The sequence below is a fragment of the Heterocephalus glaber genome, unplaced genomic scaffold, assembly GCF_053883595.1.
Source record: "Heterocephalus glaber isolate CG9 unplaced genomic scaffold, H.glaber_assembly_v1.0 deba00001760, whole genome shotgun sequence".
NCBI classification, from domain to species: Eukaryota; Metazoa; Chordata; class Mammalia; order Rodentia; family Bathyergidae; genus Heterocephalus; species Heterocephalus glaber.
Window position 1 is genome coordinate 1641870 of NW_028258457.1, and position 15398 is coordinate 1657267.

Genomic DNA, 15398 nt, shown 5'->3' on the forward strand with positions numbered 1-15398 from the left:
TCCGGCACTGCAGGAAGAAGGGGGCTCAGGTTGAGTGCTGGGCACTTTTTATTTCTTTTCTCATCCATGTGGTGGTGGGCGATGCTACAGGGCCACCTCAGGGGCCACTTCTCCTGAGCCGTGGCCCTGGGCTGCCCGAGCCTCCCGCTGTTCCCGCCGCTTCTTTCGCTGCAGCAGCCGCCGCTCTCGCTCGAACTCCTTCATCCGCTGCACATAGCTGGGGACAAGAGACAGGGCTCAGGCTCAGGCTCCAGATGCGCAGCCTGCCACGGACATGGACACCGCCCTGCCACCTCCACCCCCAGGTGTGCAGCTGGGTCCCTCCCTGCCCCCCAGCGGCCTGGACTCACTCGAGATGCTCACAGTAGTCCCAGGCGTGCCGCTCATGCTTGCAGGCTAGGAAGTTGGGGAAGTTGTCACGCTTGCACTTGAGCAGCTGGATGAGGTGGTGTGCACAGTAGTCCCGCTGGCTGAGCATCAGCTGCGCATCGTTCATCTCCTGCTGTGTGGCTACCATCACTGTGGGAGGGTTTGGGGAATAGGCAACAAGCTCAGCAGCCTAGCCTGCCCTATCCCGGGGTCCCCCCAACAGCAACATAGTGTCTACAAGGGGCTCCTAACTTGCACAACGGCATCCTGGACCCAGAGGACAGCGCTCCTGCTCCTGCCTCAGCCGCAGATAGTCCTGCCAGGCCCCTCCCCCAGGACCCCAGCTGGGGATCCCCCACTTCCTACAGTCCCTTCCCGTGGGGGCCCAGTCCCTGCCCCTCTGAGCCTCAACTTCTATAGAAACTGGGCATTGCTTAGGAGGCTGAGTCAGCAGGATTCCAAGTTCAACCCCAGCCTGGCAGTTTAGTGAGATCTTGTCTCATAAAGAAATACATACCAGCTCAGACACAGCTCACAGGGTCACGCAATACTTCCTCAGCCTCTCCCTGTGGTTCCTCCTACAAAGAATCCTCCCCAGGGTTCTTTTGGTTTTCTCTTGGCTCCAGTCTACCCCAAACCCAGACCTCCAGGCTTGCCAGGCAGGCACTGTGCCAATGAGCTAAATCCCCAGCCCAACCTCTGCCATTCTTATCCATGGCTTCCATTGTCATCCAGTAAGTTGAGCCCAATTTGGGGGCTCCACCCAGCAACACCCGTATCCACTTGGAGCTCCTTTGGGAGCCACCAGCCTGGGGCTCAGGTCAGTCCCCACCCTACCCCAGAGCCATAAGCATGGCCTTAAGTGGTGGAGATACAACTGGGAGAATGTGACAGACAGGTAGCCCTGCCCTGGAGGGAGGCACACAGCACACAGAAGAGCAGTTGCTGCAGGTCTATCAATCGGAAGGATGTGGGACACAGTGGCACACACCTATCATCCCAGCTGAGGCAGGAGGATTACTAGTTCAAGGGCAGCCTGAGCAACTTGAGAACTTAGTGAGACCCTGTCTCCAGAAATAAAAGGCCTGGGGGTGTAGCTCAGTGCATCGCACTTGCCTAGCATGCAAGAGGCCTGGGGTTCCATACCTAGCAACGCCTCACCCCTCCCAAAAAAAGGAAAAAAGGAATTAGGGAGATAAAGCAGGGGAGAGTGTTGGGAGGGGACCATGGGAGGTGAGGGTTCAGTTAGATGAGAGCTGGGGGAAGAGCCTTGAGGGGAGGGAACAGGTGTCAGGACACCCCAAGAGGGAGATCAGAGCTGTTCTGTACCCGCTGAATGCAAGGAGCCCATTAACATAAAAATTGAGGTCTGAGTGTGGAGTTTAGGGTCAAGGTCCCCAGGAGATCAAACAGGAGCACTGGCAAGCAGAGGGCACAGGGAGCCAGGGAACTGGCAGGTGCAGTGGATAGAACAGAGAAAGCCCGAGCTTTGGGGCCTGAAAGGGGAGATGGGAAGGATGACCGGGGAGGTGGAGCCCTGGGAGCCAGGTTGGAGGCATCCAGGAGGTGGCGGGGGTCAAGGTCAGGCTAAGAGCAGAGCTGACACTGGGGGCTGGTGGTGGTGTCAGCACGTGTGACTGGACCCCTTCCAGTGAGGTGGCAGGGGACAGCTGGAGATGGGCTAGGAAAACTTAAAATGATGGAAGCTGCCAGTGTATTTACACATTGCTGATGAGAAAAGCTGCGGCAGAGTCCTGGGGTCTGAGGAGAGGTGGTGGAGGGAGGAAGAGGGTTTCTGTGTAGCAGGGGCTCAGCCAGGGAGGGACGATCATCTGAAACATCAGGCAAAGATGAGGAATCTGAGGGTATGATGGGGAGGGGACAGGGAGGCCTAAGAGCTCTCTTTGAGTGCTTCTGTTTTCTCAAGAAGATGCAGCTGGGCGTGTTGGTGCATGCTTGGGATCCCAGCACTTGGGAGGCTGAGGCAGGAGGATCATAAGTTCCAGATCCAGCCTAGGCAACTTAGCAACCTAGCAAGGCTGTATCAAAGAAAGGGGGTGGGAGTGGAGGAGGTAGCTCAGTGTGAAGGCTCTGGGTTCAATCCCCAGTCCTGCAAAAAAGGAAAAGAAAAGCAGCAGCAGCCTCAATGCCCTGAAAGTGATAGAGGTACAGCGAAGGGCCAAGCAGGTTGGACACATTAAGGGTCCAGCAGGGAGGCAAACCAGGAGAGGACAGGAGACTCAGCAAAGGCGGGTGCCACCAGGTCTTTTGGTTTGGCCACAGGAGAGGAGCAGGGGTTGCAGGTGCTTATGAGGGTGGGCAGGTCAGCAACTGGAGGCTCAGAGGTCAGTCCCTACTCATGCCCCTCCGTCTCTGCCTCCTGAGGCCAGCCTTGACCCACCCCCAGGGGTGCCACCAAGATCCACCAGTTCCCCTGTCTCCCCTGGGCTAAGTTTGCTGGAGACAGAATCTGCATCTCTTCTGCCCACTTTGGGGGCTGGAATCAGTGCTCCTTGTGCCTCTGTTACTGATACAGCAACGAGGGCTGTGGGTGTAGGTCACTCATGGTGCATATGCTTCACACTCAAAAGGCCCTAGGTTCAATTCCCAGCACTGGAAAACAACAAAAACAAAAATATACACAAAGTACAACTCCAGGACAGAACACGTGGCATGCGCCTTCGCCCAGCGTTTTCTCGTGAATAAATGTTGTTTTTTTTTTGTTGTTGTTCTGAGACAAGGTCTCTCTATGTAGCCCAGGCTGGGCTCGCACTCCCAGAGATTCTCGTGCCTCAGCCTGCAAGTGCTGGGATTCCGGGGGTGCGCCACCACGCCTGGCTCTGGTGCACATGTGAACACGTCAGTGACTTCTGAACAGGGATACAGCGATCGTACCCCTTCCGTGATAAACCCTTCAGTGGCTCCCCGCTGCCCCGGAACAAAGCCCAGCTAGACCAGCTCCAGATCGCCTCTCTCTTGCCCCCAGGGGTCTCGCCGGTCGCGTATGTCCTCCGGTCCCCGGGTGAGGACACAGCCGCGATCAGCCCTGGGGGACTCCGAGTTGAGGGGGGGGTCCCCGCGCCCGCTGGCCGCGCCTGCGCACTGGGCCTCACCGCGCTCTTTCCGGTCGGGGAAGCCGTAGTCGGGTGGGAAGGTGGGCATCTGCAGGGGGTCGGGCTCCACCGAGGCATCGCCAAGGTAGCGTCGGACCAGGTGGGCCCCCATGGGTGCTCCACCGCAGGTGACTGCAGCAGCCAGGGTCACCTCACTCCTACCCGGAAGCACTGCTCCCTTCTCCAGCCTCGACTTCCGGGTCACTCCGGCCGCCTCGGTGATCATAGAGATGAAAACGTGGACTTCCTGTTTGCCTGGTGCCCCCTGCGGGCCGGGTGGAGGCGGCGCCGGTGTGGCTTGGTCGCATTGGACTGGGTTGAACGCTATGGAGTGGGCGCACTGAGTCCACGATCCATCTGCGTGTAGGATACAGAGCAATGTGGGCCCAAGTCTACAGCATAGATGCAAATAGTAATTGTTTTTGGTACCGGGGATCGAACTCGGGACCTTGCGCTTGCGAGGCAGGCGGCAGAACCACTGAGCTAAATCCCAGGCCTGAAAATAGTAATTTTAAAAAGAAAAGCCAAAAAAAAAATCCCCCCCAAAAACCAAGCGTGGTGGAGCACACCTGTAATCCCAGTTCTGGGGAGTCTGAGACAGGATTGCCGCGAGTTCCAGGCCAGCCTGGGCTACACAGCAAGACCGTGTCTCAACAACAACAACAACAACAACAACAACAACAGAAAGCCAAGACGGCAGGCTGCTGGAGTTCACACAGGAATGGGAGCGGAGGGTCCCAACGTCCCCTTCCCCACCCTATCCCCCCCCCCCCCCATCGGCCTCGCCCCTCTCCTGTGCCCGGAACTTTGGGCGTGAGGAACTTCAGTGGCGAATCGCGGGCGTCGCGGGGCCGGAGGGCAATGGAGGAGACACTGGGACCAGGGTCTGCGGCCGACTATTCAGAGGAGGTGTGGGAGACGGGGGCGACAATAGCGGCTGCTGGTGGAGCGGCCTCTACCGAAATTTGCAGGTAGTGCTTGGTTCGGCAGCACATGTACGAAGCCTATGCAGATTGCACAGCAGGGTCCTGGGCCTACGGTTTGTTTCACCTGCACAGCTGCGCGTGTTCCCTGTACCCCGAGGCTCGGGCCAGCTCTCTAGGGGAGCGGACGGCAGCGGGTTCGCGGCTGAGCTCTAGGCCAAACCCTTCTATGATCGCTCCGGGGACAAGATCCAGCAATTGCGCAGATCTGAGCCCGCTGTTCTGGATTCCGGGCTGGAGAAGTGCAGGAAGTTTCAGAAGCAGCCAGTGGGGCCCTCTAGGCAAGGCGGTACGTCAAATGTGTGGAGCAGAAGACAGATGCCTTGGGGAAACAGCAAAAGAGCATGGGATTCACCAAAGACAAGATTGTCAGTTGAGTCTTTAACCCTAAGGTGGTGAAAGACAAAACTACAGAAGAAATAAAACAGATTTGGCAGTTTTTGCAGCAAAAGATACCATCTATGCATTCTTTTTTTTTTTTGTACCAGGGATTGAACTCTGGACCTTGGGCTTGCTAGGCAGGTGGCGGAACCACTGAGCTAAATCCCTGGCCCACGTAGTCATTCTTAGAGAGGAGTCTGGTTTTAGATCAAATCCTGCCCAACATTTCTGTGTGCACTGCCAAGAAGGGAAGGTTTTGAGTTCTTTGGTGGACAATGAATAGGTACTGAACTCCACACCACTGCACTTAAAAATATTTATTTAGGTTTTTTGTTTTTTGGTACCGGGGATCGAACTCGGGTCCTTGCGTTCTCAGGGCAGGCGGCAGAACCACTGAGCTAAATTCCTGGCCCAGCACTTAAAAATACTTAGACCCGAGGGGACACTGCAGCCAGCCAGTTGATTTTGTATCACTACCCAGAACTTAAGGAAGAAAAGGGCATAGTGCTGATGACAGCAGAAATGGATTCCACATTTCTGAATGTTGCTGAGGCACTGTGCATCAAAGTCCAGCTCTTCTATGCCACTGATTGTAAAGAGACTGATGGGTTAATGGAGACATTTAACTTCAGACCAAATGAGTTCAAATATATGTCTGTCGTTGCTGAATTGGAGCAAAGCGGACTTGGAGAAGAACTGAAATGTACCCAGAACGAGGATAAGACTTAGAGCTATAAATGTTGGCCCTTCTCAGAGTCGTCTCAGCCCTGGATAGTCTAGAACCCCAGCCCCCTGAACTCAAGAGCTCAGTATTTGTAATGAGCAATCTCTAATGAGTTGCCCTGTGTGCTTATTTCAAGAAGTGATCATGGAGATGAACCTTAATATTTGGTATTCAGGGGCACTGTGTTCTCTACTCCACGGTGACCCACCCTCACTCTATAGGGTGTACTTTTCCTACTTCGACATGCCCTGAACTTGCTTAGCAAGCCTATATCTTTTCCTACCTTCAATAAAACTTTGCTACTGTTTGAAAAAATAATATTTCATATTCAGGAATAAAGGTACCCAAGTATTCTGAAAATTACCTCTCAGCATACTCGAGGTTTTCTTTTGAATGTTTTTGGTTGAGAGACAGCCAGGGCTGTGCAAGACAGTTCATTTGGTTTTACACAGTGCAACATACAGTTGCATTCTGGCCATTTTGACCTCATAGCTTCCAGGTCTGCATCTTTATGAACTTGTACACTTTCTTTTGTTTTTTGGTACCGGGGATTGAACTCGGGTCCTTGTGCTTCCAAGGCAGGCACTGGAACCACTGAGCTAAATCCCCAGCCCTTGAACTTGTGACAAGATAAAGTTTGAAGACATGCTGTAGTTAGATGTGGACTTTATGTAATCGTCCCATGTGCCAATCAGCTGCCAAACGCATAACCCCAATATCCTGTTTAGAGTCTAAGACAAGATATTCCCATCAGGATAAACACTTCATCTAGATGCCCCCTCCACCTACCCTACCTCAGTTATCTGTAGTGTACCTGGTTTGGGGTGTGAAAAAATTTCAGATATAATTGGATAAACCGGTACAGTGCCTACATATTTTTACACTGTGTGCCACTTCTCTAACTGCCTATTAGAGGTTGTGTTTGGAGGAGATAAATCAGCACAGTGTAAATAATACATTTTTCTAAGGAAAAGATAAAACTCAAAACAGAAAACATGCACATTGGTGCTGGGGATTTAGCTCAGTGGTTTTGCTGTCTGCTGTGCAAGTGCAAGGACCCGAGTTCAATCCCCAGTACCCCCCCCCAAAAAAAAACCCAAAACAGAAAACACATACATTACTAAAAATTAAAAGAAGAAAAAACCCTTATTTTTCATATTATACTTCAATGTAACTACTGGCAATGTTACTACTGGCTGTCTCCGGAAATTTTCTAAGACCCCTGTGCAGGCTGAGATCCGTCAGGCCACTGAGAGCGTGGGGTGAAAAATTTCCTAGGCACCCGGGCCACCCTCCACCTGCTGTGGGCAGATATGCACAGTTCCTTTTTTTTTTTTTTTTTGGTACTGGGGATCGAACTCGGGTCTTTGCGCTTGCGTAGCAGGCGGTGAACCCACTGAACTAAATCCCCGGCCCCACAGTTCCTTTTTGACAGACCCCAGAACCAGACTCCCACCCAAGCCGACCTGCAGCCTGCATCTGCAGGAGGACAGCGATAACAGGGAGCTAGCAGCTGCCCTGCTGCTCCTACCACGGTCCTGTTTATCAGCCAGCCCCAGGTCCATCACCCACGGAACTCTAAAATTTTCCACCCTCTCGGCCACTAACTCTACCTAAACTACCCTATATCAACTGCAAGTGCTAATGGTCTTCTCATCCTTGGTCCGTTTGCACCCAGATGGCAATAAACACATCACATGTTGCTTAGACTTTGCCTGCTTCGGAGGTCTAAATTGTATCTCGGTCTGACCTTACACCTTTGTCGTTTTGGGTTTTGTTTTGTTTTTTTTAAGTGAGACAGGGTTTTGCTATGTAATTCAGCCTGGCTTGAACTCACTATGTAGCCCAGGCTGGCCTCAAACTTGCCATGATCCTCCTGCCTCAGGCTCCCGAGTGCTGGGATGACAGGTGTGCGCCTTCGTGCCTGGATCAAATATACTCTTAAATGCAATATTTTTAGGTGAAAGTATGCATATTTTTCATTTGATACTATTTTAAACATAAAAAGTCATTGTCCTCATTTATGTAATCCTGTATTAGTGTCTTTGGCTAGTGTCTGAGGCAAGGCAAATGGCTACCTGTGCTTTGTTTTTTTACCTAAATCTTGTATTTTAAAATTTTATTACGCACGTCTGCAGGTCGCGCGGCAACTGCGTCCTGGCTCTCTGCCGCCATCTGGTGGCCACGTGGACATCGCCTGGGCGCAGGGCTATCTCCCCGCGAAGTCCGAGCTCGCTGAGTCCCCTCCAAGTTCACGGTCTTGAGTAGGGCTAGTTGCAGGGAAACCTGTCAAACCAAGAATCTCTGAAATGAGCTTCCTTTTTCAAAAAATTCTTTGCGGTACTAGGGGTTGAGCCCAGGGCCTTCACACTAAGCTGCACTCCGAGCCCTTTAAAAATTTTGTGACAGGGTCTCCATAAGTTAAGTTACCCAGGCAGGGCTGGAGCTTGTGATCCTCCTGCCTCAGCCTTCCGAGTGCTGGGATGACAGGCGCGCACCCACAGAGCAGTCTGAGAATCCTCCTTGACGTTCTCTCATATTCCAGGGTTGTCTGAAGGTCACCAGATGTTCTGAGCCTGGAAATCTAAAGATAACTGACTTGTGTTGGCCTGTTCCGTTTTCCGGGACTGGCTGACCCCAGATGTTAGTATCTAGATCATTTAGTAATAATTTCTTTAGAATTTAGGATGTCAATCAAAGAGAAGTAAACCCCGGGCGCCTTCAGGATCAGATATCGCGCTGACTGCTCTTGGATGTAGGTCCCTCCCAGACGCCCTCTAAATGTTTATAACTGGTTTTTGAGGTGATTCCTGAATCTCATTATTATTATCCCCCACCCCGCCGCCCCGCATCAGGATCGAACTCAGGGCCTTGCGCTTGCAAGGTAGGCACGGTGGCACTGAGCTAAAGGCCTGGTCCCTGAATCTTATTATTTAGGGTTTTTTTTTTTTATAGAAGTTTTTTGTTTTTTTGTTAGTATTGCCTACATTTCTCAGCTGAGACTTTTTTTTTTTTGGTACCAGGGATCGAACTCCGGTCCTTGCGCTTGTGCAGCAGGTGGCGAAATCACTGCGCTAAATCCCTGGCCCTTACGAGTTCAGTTTTTTTTAAAAATAGGTGTGATTACATCCCTGCTCACTGGCTCTCCAGCCCTTCTTCTCCATGGAGGTTGGGGTGCTGTTGAAGATGCCAACTCCCTTCCCCTATTGGCACACCAGTACCTATGCTTTTTTGTTTTGTTTTGTTTTGGTACCAGGGATCGAACTCAGGACCTTGTGCTTGTGAGGCAGGCGCCAGAACCACTGAGCTAAATCCCCAGCCCTTGTTTTGATTTTGGAGACAGACTTTTGCTCTACAGTTCAAGCTGGCCTTAAACTCACTGTGTAGCTCAGACTGGCCTTGAATGTAGCACCTTCCTGCCTCAGCTTCCTAAGTGCTAGCATGACAGCACCACCATGTCAGCTTCCAGCCCGTTTCAAAACTGACTCAGGCTCCACCCAGGCAACCTCATTAGCATAAACTCAGTCTTGGCCATGTGTGGTGGCACATGCCTCTGATGCAAGCACTCAGGGGGCTGGGCAGGAGGCTCACAGGTTTGAGTCCCACCTGGCAACCTAGCAAAACCTTGCCTACAAGCAAAATGAGTCGATACTATTATTTATTTATCTATTTATTTGTTGGTACCGGAGAGCAAACTCAGGACCTTGCACATGCAGGCACAGTGCCACTGAGCTAAATCCCAGGCCCTAAATGTTTGTGGGTTTTTTTGGTACCAGGGATCGAACTCGGGACCTTGTGCTAAAAACAAAATGAAACAAAAAGGCTGCGGATAAACTCAGCTGTAGGTTAAAAGGACTTGTCAAGAATAGCTAAATTGGGCCGGGGATTTAGCTCAGTGGTGCTGATCCTGCCTCACAAGCCCAAGGTCCTGAGTTTGATCCCTGATACAAAAAAAAGAAAGAAAGCCAAGTTGTTCCTAATACCCCTAGTATTTAGATAATTCCAAAGGCAGGAACTCGTCAGGAAGAGGGACCAGGACCAGCTATCTATTTCCCATTGTCAGAAAACAAAATTAAGTCAGGCATGGTGGCACATGCATGTAATCCCAGCACTTGGGAGGCAGAGGCAGGAGGATCACTGTGAGTTCAAGGCCAGTGTGGGCTACACAGTGCATAGCTAAAGCAGAATTTAAGAGAATTAGTTTCTCCATAGCCTTAAGCAGTCTCTCCTAGCTTCAGGCAGCTTCCCCTTACATTCCACCCCCCTGCAGTTGCGGGTCTCTGCTCTGCTACAGATAAGGTAAATAGGATTCTTGCTAACAGTTCTGTGATGTCCTGGTTTCTCAGGAATCTACTCTCCTTCAAGGCTAACCTCTGCCCTGGTCCTGATAAAGTTGACAACTGTTCCTGTAAACAGGGTCTATGACAGCCTAAAATTCCTGATACCTTGTAGGGAACAGGGAAAGGGGACGTTACTAGAACCTCTGCAGTAAGTCCTAGTCTCCTGTAAGCCACAGCAGCACAAGGTGAATTACAGGAAAGGTAGGAAAATGAGACTGAGAATAAGCTGAGCTTTGGGTCTGATCAGTGCTGCTCTGGGCAGCAAAGATGAAAGCCCCCAGCTTACCGCACCTTTTATTCAGTACATCTTTTATCAGTACATCGTGAGAAACAAATGTAACAAATGACTTGTAGAGAGTTCAGTATATCCTGCATAAACTGTCAGGTAAAAGGGCCAAAAACCAAGACCAGACCAGGCCACAACAAGCCTTTATTAGGGAATTAGATCTGCTGGGCTGTCTCTGAACAAAGGAGAGACAAAAGCAATATGGCCGGGGCAGGGAGAGTCTTTTATAGAGACTGGGGTGGGATTTGTAGGGGCTGAGGCGGGGTTGAGTGAGGTAGTGATTAGGGAATGGAGAAGCCGGTGACATCACTAGATGGTAGGAGGTGAGCGAGTATTTGGTTACTTTCTAGGTGGGAACAGGGGGATGCTGGGAAGAAGGGTTTATTCTTTGGTAGGAGCAACCATCTTGGCATGATGTCACACAGGGGAGGGGGCAAGGCATGATAGGAAGAGGGCAGCTACTATACGTAATAGCTGCTGAGGTAGTGGGAGACCTGTCACTATCCTGACCAGGCCCTTCGGCATAAATAAAGTTTGCCTTCTGCCTCCATGTCCTGGGTGCCTTTTGGTGTTTTCCATTTGCTGTTACAATAACATAATTTTTTTTTTTTTTGTGGTATTGAGGATCGGACTCAGGACCTTGCTCTTGCAAGGTGGGAGCTGTGCCACTGAGCTTAATCCCTGGGCCCCCATAATGTTGATATAAGGGAAAGAGATGCAACTCCCAAACCTACTAGATATCAGAAATGCAAGTTCATGTTCTCTAAAATTGAAGAATAAATTCTAGGAACAACAGAGGTTAAGAGTAGGAAAAATTTATTGAGAGAAAGATACCTTCTGTATAAGAGAGACAGAAGGGGGACCAGAAAATAGGTTGCCTGTTCACCCAACTTCTCAAAGGTGTTTTATGGGACAAAGCCATGAGGTGAGGTGGATTCAAGGTGGGACAAAACTATAGTCAACTAGTAAGATTACAAGTACAGTTGCTTAGGTAATATTGATCCAATGAGAAGTCACTAGGTGGACAAAACTATGAACAATCAATAAGATTAGGACAAGTGCAGTCACTTAGGTAATATTGATGTAATGGGGATATGCAATTTGGTGTCTCCTTTTAAACCATGCTTTCAGTTGGGGAAGGCCCAAGGGCTGAGCAAGCGGAATTTTACAGAAGCAGAACCATGCCAGGTTAGTGGGGGCAAAAGGAAGTTTCACATACTGGGTTGTTGTGCCCAGATTGTGAAGTCCCAAAGACCACCAGGAAGCCGTTCCCAATGCAAGCACACAAGGGTCGTTTATTCAAGTCCGAGCAGGGGCTCCCAACTGTCACCGACGCAGCGGATCAGAACTGAGAGCCCCGAATTTCAAATTAGCGGGGTTTTTATAGAGGTTACAGCAAGGTTTGGAGATTTTTCACTTAGCAGTTACATGATTGGTTGACAATTAGCAAGCATGAAGTGTACATTTCTGATTGGCTAGGTACATCGGGGGTTGAGGGGTGGCTACGTGTAGGTTTTACGAGGGAAAAGAGGGACAAAGGTTAGTAGCCGACTGTCACGTACTGATGGTCAGCAGACACACTGACTAATAGTCACGACCATTATGTACTGACAGTCAGCACATCTACAGATTGTTCTATGGATGGGGGCCCGGAACGTTCTTTTCCTAGGCAAACAGATGGTTGAGTAATTAAATTAGGAACTTTGCTTCGGCACAGATTGTGTCTTTTGTCCCAGAGCAGGCACATTTTAACCATTAATTTGAGAGGCTAGGGGAATGGTGGATTTTAGCAAAATGGAGTCGCTTTGGTCTCACAGGGTGAGCTACAAAACAATACAAAAACAATATCTTGCTGTTGCAGCAAGTTCTCTGCCACACAGGATGTGAGTTTTGGGTGCTTTGTCCAGCACACAATGGTGGTGAGGTTCAAGATGGAGCTGGGTTGGCTATCACAGTATTAGTATTGTAGGGACAGGGGCACTGTAGATAGGGAGAAGATAGGAGGAAGGCCTCACTGAGCTTTATTAAAAATTAATAAGGGGCCGGGGATTTAGCTCAGTGGATTCCCTGCCAGCTGCGCAAGTGCAAGGACCTGAGTTCGATCCCTGGTACCAAAAAAAAAAAATGAATAACGTGGGCTGGGGATTTAGCTCAGTGGGGCCTCACAGGCACAAGGTCCTGAGATCTATCCCTGGTACCAAAAAAAATTAATAAGGTAGTTTTGACCGCTGCAACCAGACTCCAGTAATAAAAGGGCAAAGGCAACTAAACTCTGAGGAATTAGAAAGACAAAGGCAGCTAAACTCAAGCAATTAGGAAGACAAAGGCAAATAATTCAGAACTAGGAAGTTCCTAGGTAGTGGGATTGGCATAAGAATCACAAACTTCCCCTTTACTTAATCCTTTAGCCTAAACTATCTGTCCATAAGGCTCCCACCCATAATCTTACCCTACACCAAAGGACAGGGAAAGGTCACAAGGCTGAAAAAATCCAAGGTTAAACCCCAAGTGGTGGTGCATGCCAATAATCCTAGCACTCCAGAGGCTGAGGCAGGAGGATTGCCAAGACTTTGAGGGCAGCCTGGGCTACATAGTGAGTTCAAGGCCAGCCTAAAGTACAAAGTGAGACCTTTGTCTGAAAAAAAAAAAAAAGAAAAGAAAGAAAGAAATCCAAGGTTAGGATGAAAGACAAGCCAGGGAGCCAATCAGATTTCAAGAGCCTACGTGGGTTGCCCCGTGCAGCGCACCGCTCCCTCCACCTCTGGACTGCACCTGTACCTGGCTCCACACTACAGAGGCACAGGGGGTCATAAAGGCCATTGTCCTGAGCTCTAGAAGACAGAGCAGAAGTGAACAACAGAGAGAGGGCCTCTCTCAGGCTCCTTGATGGAAACTGAAGCCCACTGGAAAAGTAAAGAGAATCTCTGCAATAAAGGCACACCAGACCACTGTAGTTGGTAAGTTGGAGGAATCACCCCCTCCCATCGGAACCTGGACTATCTTCAGGGGAAGGGCAGCTGGAACCTGCAGTAGAACCTTGCAGAGTTCAACCTGGCAGGAGGTCAGGGAGCTCAACTTGGGCCATGCAGCCAGAAATCTGCCTGAATCTCACGGGTCTGTGACTGACTTGCTGAGACTCATTGACTTCGATCTGCACACTGCTGCCCACATTGTCTATTGTGACAGCAGAAACATACCCTGAAGGAGGCCCTTCATTTTTATTTTCAAAATTATTTTTTCTCTTATTTTTAATTTTAATTTTTCATTTTTTCTGTATTTTCAATTTTTTTTTTTACTTTCCTTTCTCTCTTCCTCTCACTCGTGCTCTGACTCTCCCACATTGTTCTTCATCTCCCTTTTTGTTACAGTTTCTAGCTTCCCTATTGCTGTTAGGTTGTTCTGTTCTTGTCTTTGTTCTTTCATTCTGTGTTTTCCTCTTGTCTTCAACAGTTCCCTGGAGTTTGCATGATCTTCCTGTGTCCTCTGGCCTCACTGCTAACCTTTCCCTCTCCTTCTGCCTATCCTTCCCTCCCCAACTCCTTCTAACTCCCCATCCGAAGGGTAAAGTTGCTATATGGAAGGGTTTATTCCCTGTAAATATACTTTGGGCTGGTCCTAGATTTTGATTTAATTCACATGGTTAATGGTAATAGATTAATAGCCACCACAAATTGTCATTTTCTCAACTGTGCTCAAGAGCCTATGTGGAACAAAGATCTCACTAAAAGGAGCTACAGATAAGAAATTCATGAGCAATTCACTATTTCCCTACTCATCCAGAGTGTCTGTCTGTCATCTCTCTCTTCCTCTTTCCCCCATCTTCAAATAAATTGTCTTCTTCTATTCTAAACAGTTTCTTTAGTTCTTTATCAATTTTAGGTTTAGGACTGCTGGAGCTGCATGTTCCAGCAGAGCAGTTGTATGACACGGCAGAGCAGGGGCTTGCTGCCCATCCCTGGACGTTACAGTGTGGCATAGCATGGCATGGTGCACAACTCTCGCTAGACATGACAGTATTATAGAGAACTAAGATAGAAATTAATATACAGTCAGAGAGGGACTGAGCTCTCAAGGAAGTTAGTGAAAAATAAAGACATCAGAATTGGGCTGGAGGCGCATCTGAAGGCCAGGCCTCAAGACAAAGTCACAATGTCCAGACTTGCATACTTCCTTAAGGGATAAATGGAAATGAGGTTACACTATAACTGGTATCACTTTAAGTCTAGATATGTATCAGATATCCAGGTGGACGACCAGGACATCTGGACCCTTCCCTTCTCAAAACTGTTGTTTCAGGGCTCATTGATAAGTGAGGTTATAATACTAAACATATGACCTTGCTACATGCCCTGCTTCCTCACTGGATCAATATTAGCTAAGCCCCTATACTTGTAATCCTATAAATTCGTTATAATTTGGCCCACATTGTACCCACATTGTGACTTTGCTGTATAAACTACTCTGAAAGGGTATTGGTGGCAACTCAATTGGGACCCCTTGACTCTCAGGAGCTATTACTAGTCTCCAATAAACCTTTCCTGCTCTTAACTTCTTTTTTGCTTTGGAATTCATTCTTCCATTTCAGGGGACATGAACTCAGCACATCTGACATCTAGTAGGTTGGGAGTTATATTTCTCCTATATCATTAGGTTGTGTATTTAGGAGATGATTAAGTCATGAGAGTAGATTTCTCACATATAAAATTTATGACTGTGGGGTACCACTTCTGATTATACTCAAATCCCAGAAGACGGAAGTGCACCTGAGGACATTTAAGGACATAACCTCACTGTCAGGCACATGCTCATAATGGGCCACAGTTATCTAAGAATGGCTTAACATACTTAACCATGCACATTTGGCATAGGCAAGGGGTCATGCAGTATGTGTTTTGTCTCACCATGTCCCAGTAAGCTGATAAGGGACTATAACTGTTATGAACTAAAGAATACTGTTTAGCTGTTTGTGCTGTTCTTGCTGAACGAGTAAAGAGACACACAGCTCTTGAACTCTGGGGCTCTGGGGCTCTGGTGCTCTGGTTCCAACTCTACTGCTCTGATGCGGCCCTTACTCTGATAATTGGCTCTCTGTCTCCTGTTCTTTATTGGGGGAATCAACTCATTTATGAAGGACTATATGGATTAAAAGAATCCCTCTCCGGGTACCCTTGGGGAGGCTTGGTCTTCCCACCCCCTTTGTAT

General features: G+C 49.1%; 1 protein-coding gene and 1 pseudogene across 1 annotated transcript; one reads left to right on the forward strand and one right to left on the reverse strand.

Moving 5' to 3' along the window:
- Positions 1 to 30: 30 nt before the first annotated feature.
- Positions 31 to 3690, reverse strand: Ndufb7 (NADH:ubiquinone oxidoreductase subunit B7). Its single transcript, XM_004872505.4, has 3 exons — positions 3483 to 3690; positions 351 to 519; positions 31 to 217 (listed from the first exon to the last, which is right to left on the reverse strand). Exons 1-3 carry the CDS (start codon positions 3592 to 3594, stop codon positions 85 to 87), a joined length of 414 nt encoding a protein of 137 aa, XP_004872562.2. The 5' UTR covers positions 3595 to 3690; the 3' UTR covers positions 31 to 84.
- On the forward strand, positions 3593 to 6350 carry LOC147821162 (uncharacterized; annotated as a pseudogene).
- Positions 6351 to 15398: the final 9048 nt, after the last annotated feature.

Bases quoted from the DNA above. Each gene is read 5' to 3' on its own strand.
- Ndufb7 (XM_004872505.4), bottom strand. From the start codon at position 3,594: ATGGGGGCCCACCTGGTCCGACGCTACCTTGGCGATGCCTCGGTGGAG. The intron at 520-3,482 runs GTGAGGCCCAGT...ACCCTCCCACAG, and splicing joins CCCCGACCGGAAAGAGCGCG to TGATGGTAGCCACACAGCAG. The intron at 218-350 runs GTGAGTCCAGGC...TCTTGTCCCCAG, and splicing joins GACTACTGTGAGCATCTCGA to CTATGTGCAGCGGATGAAGG.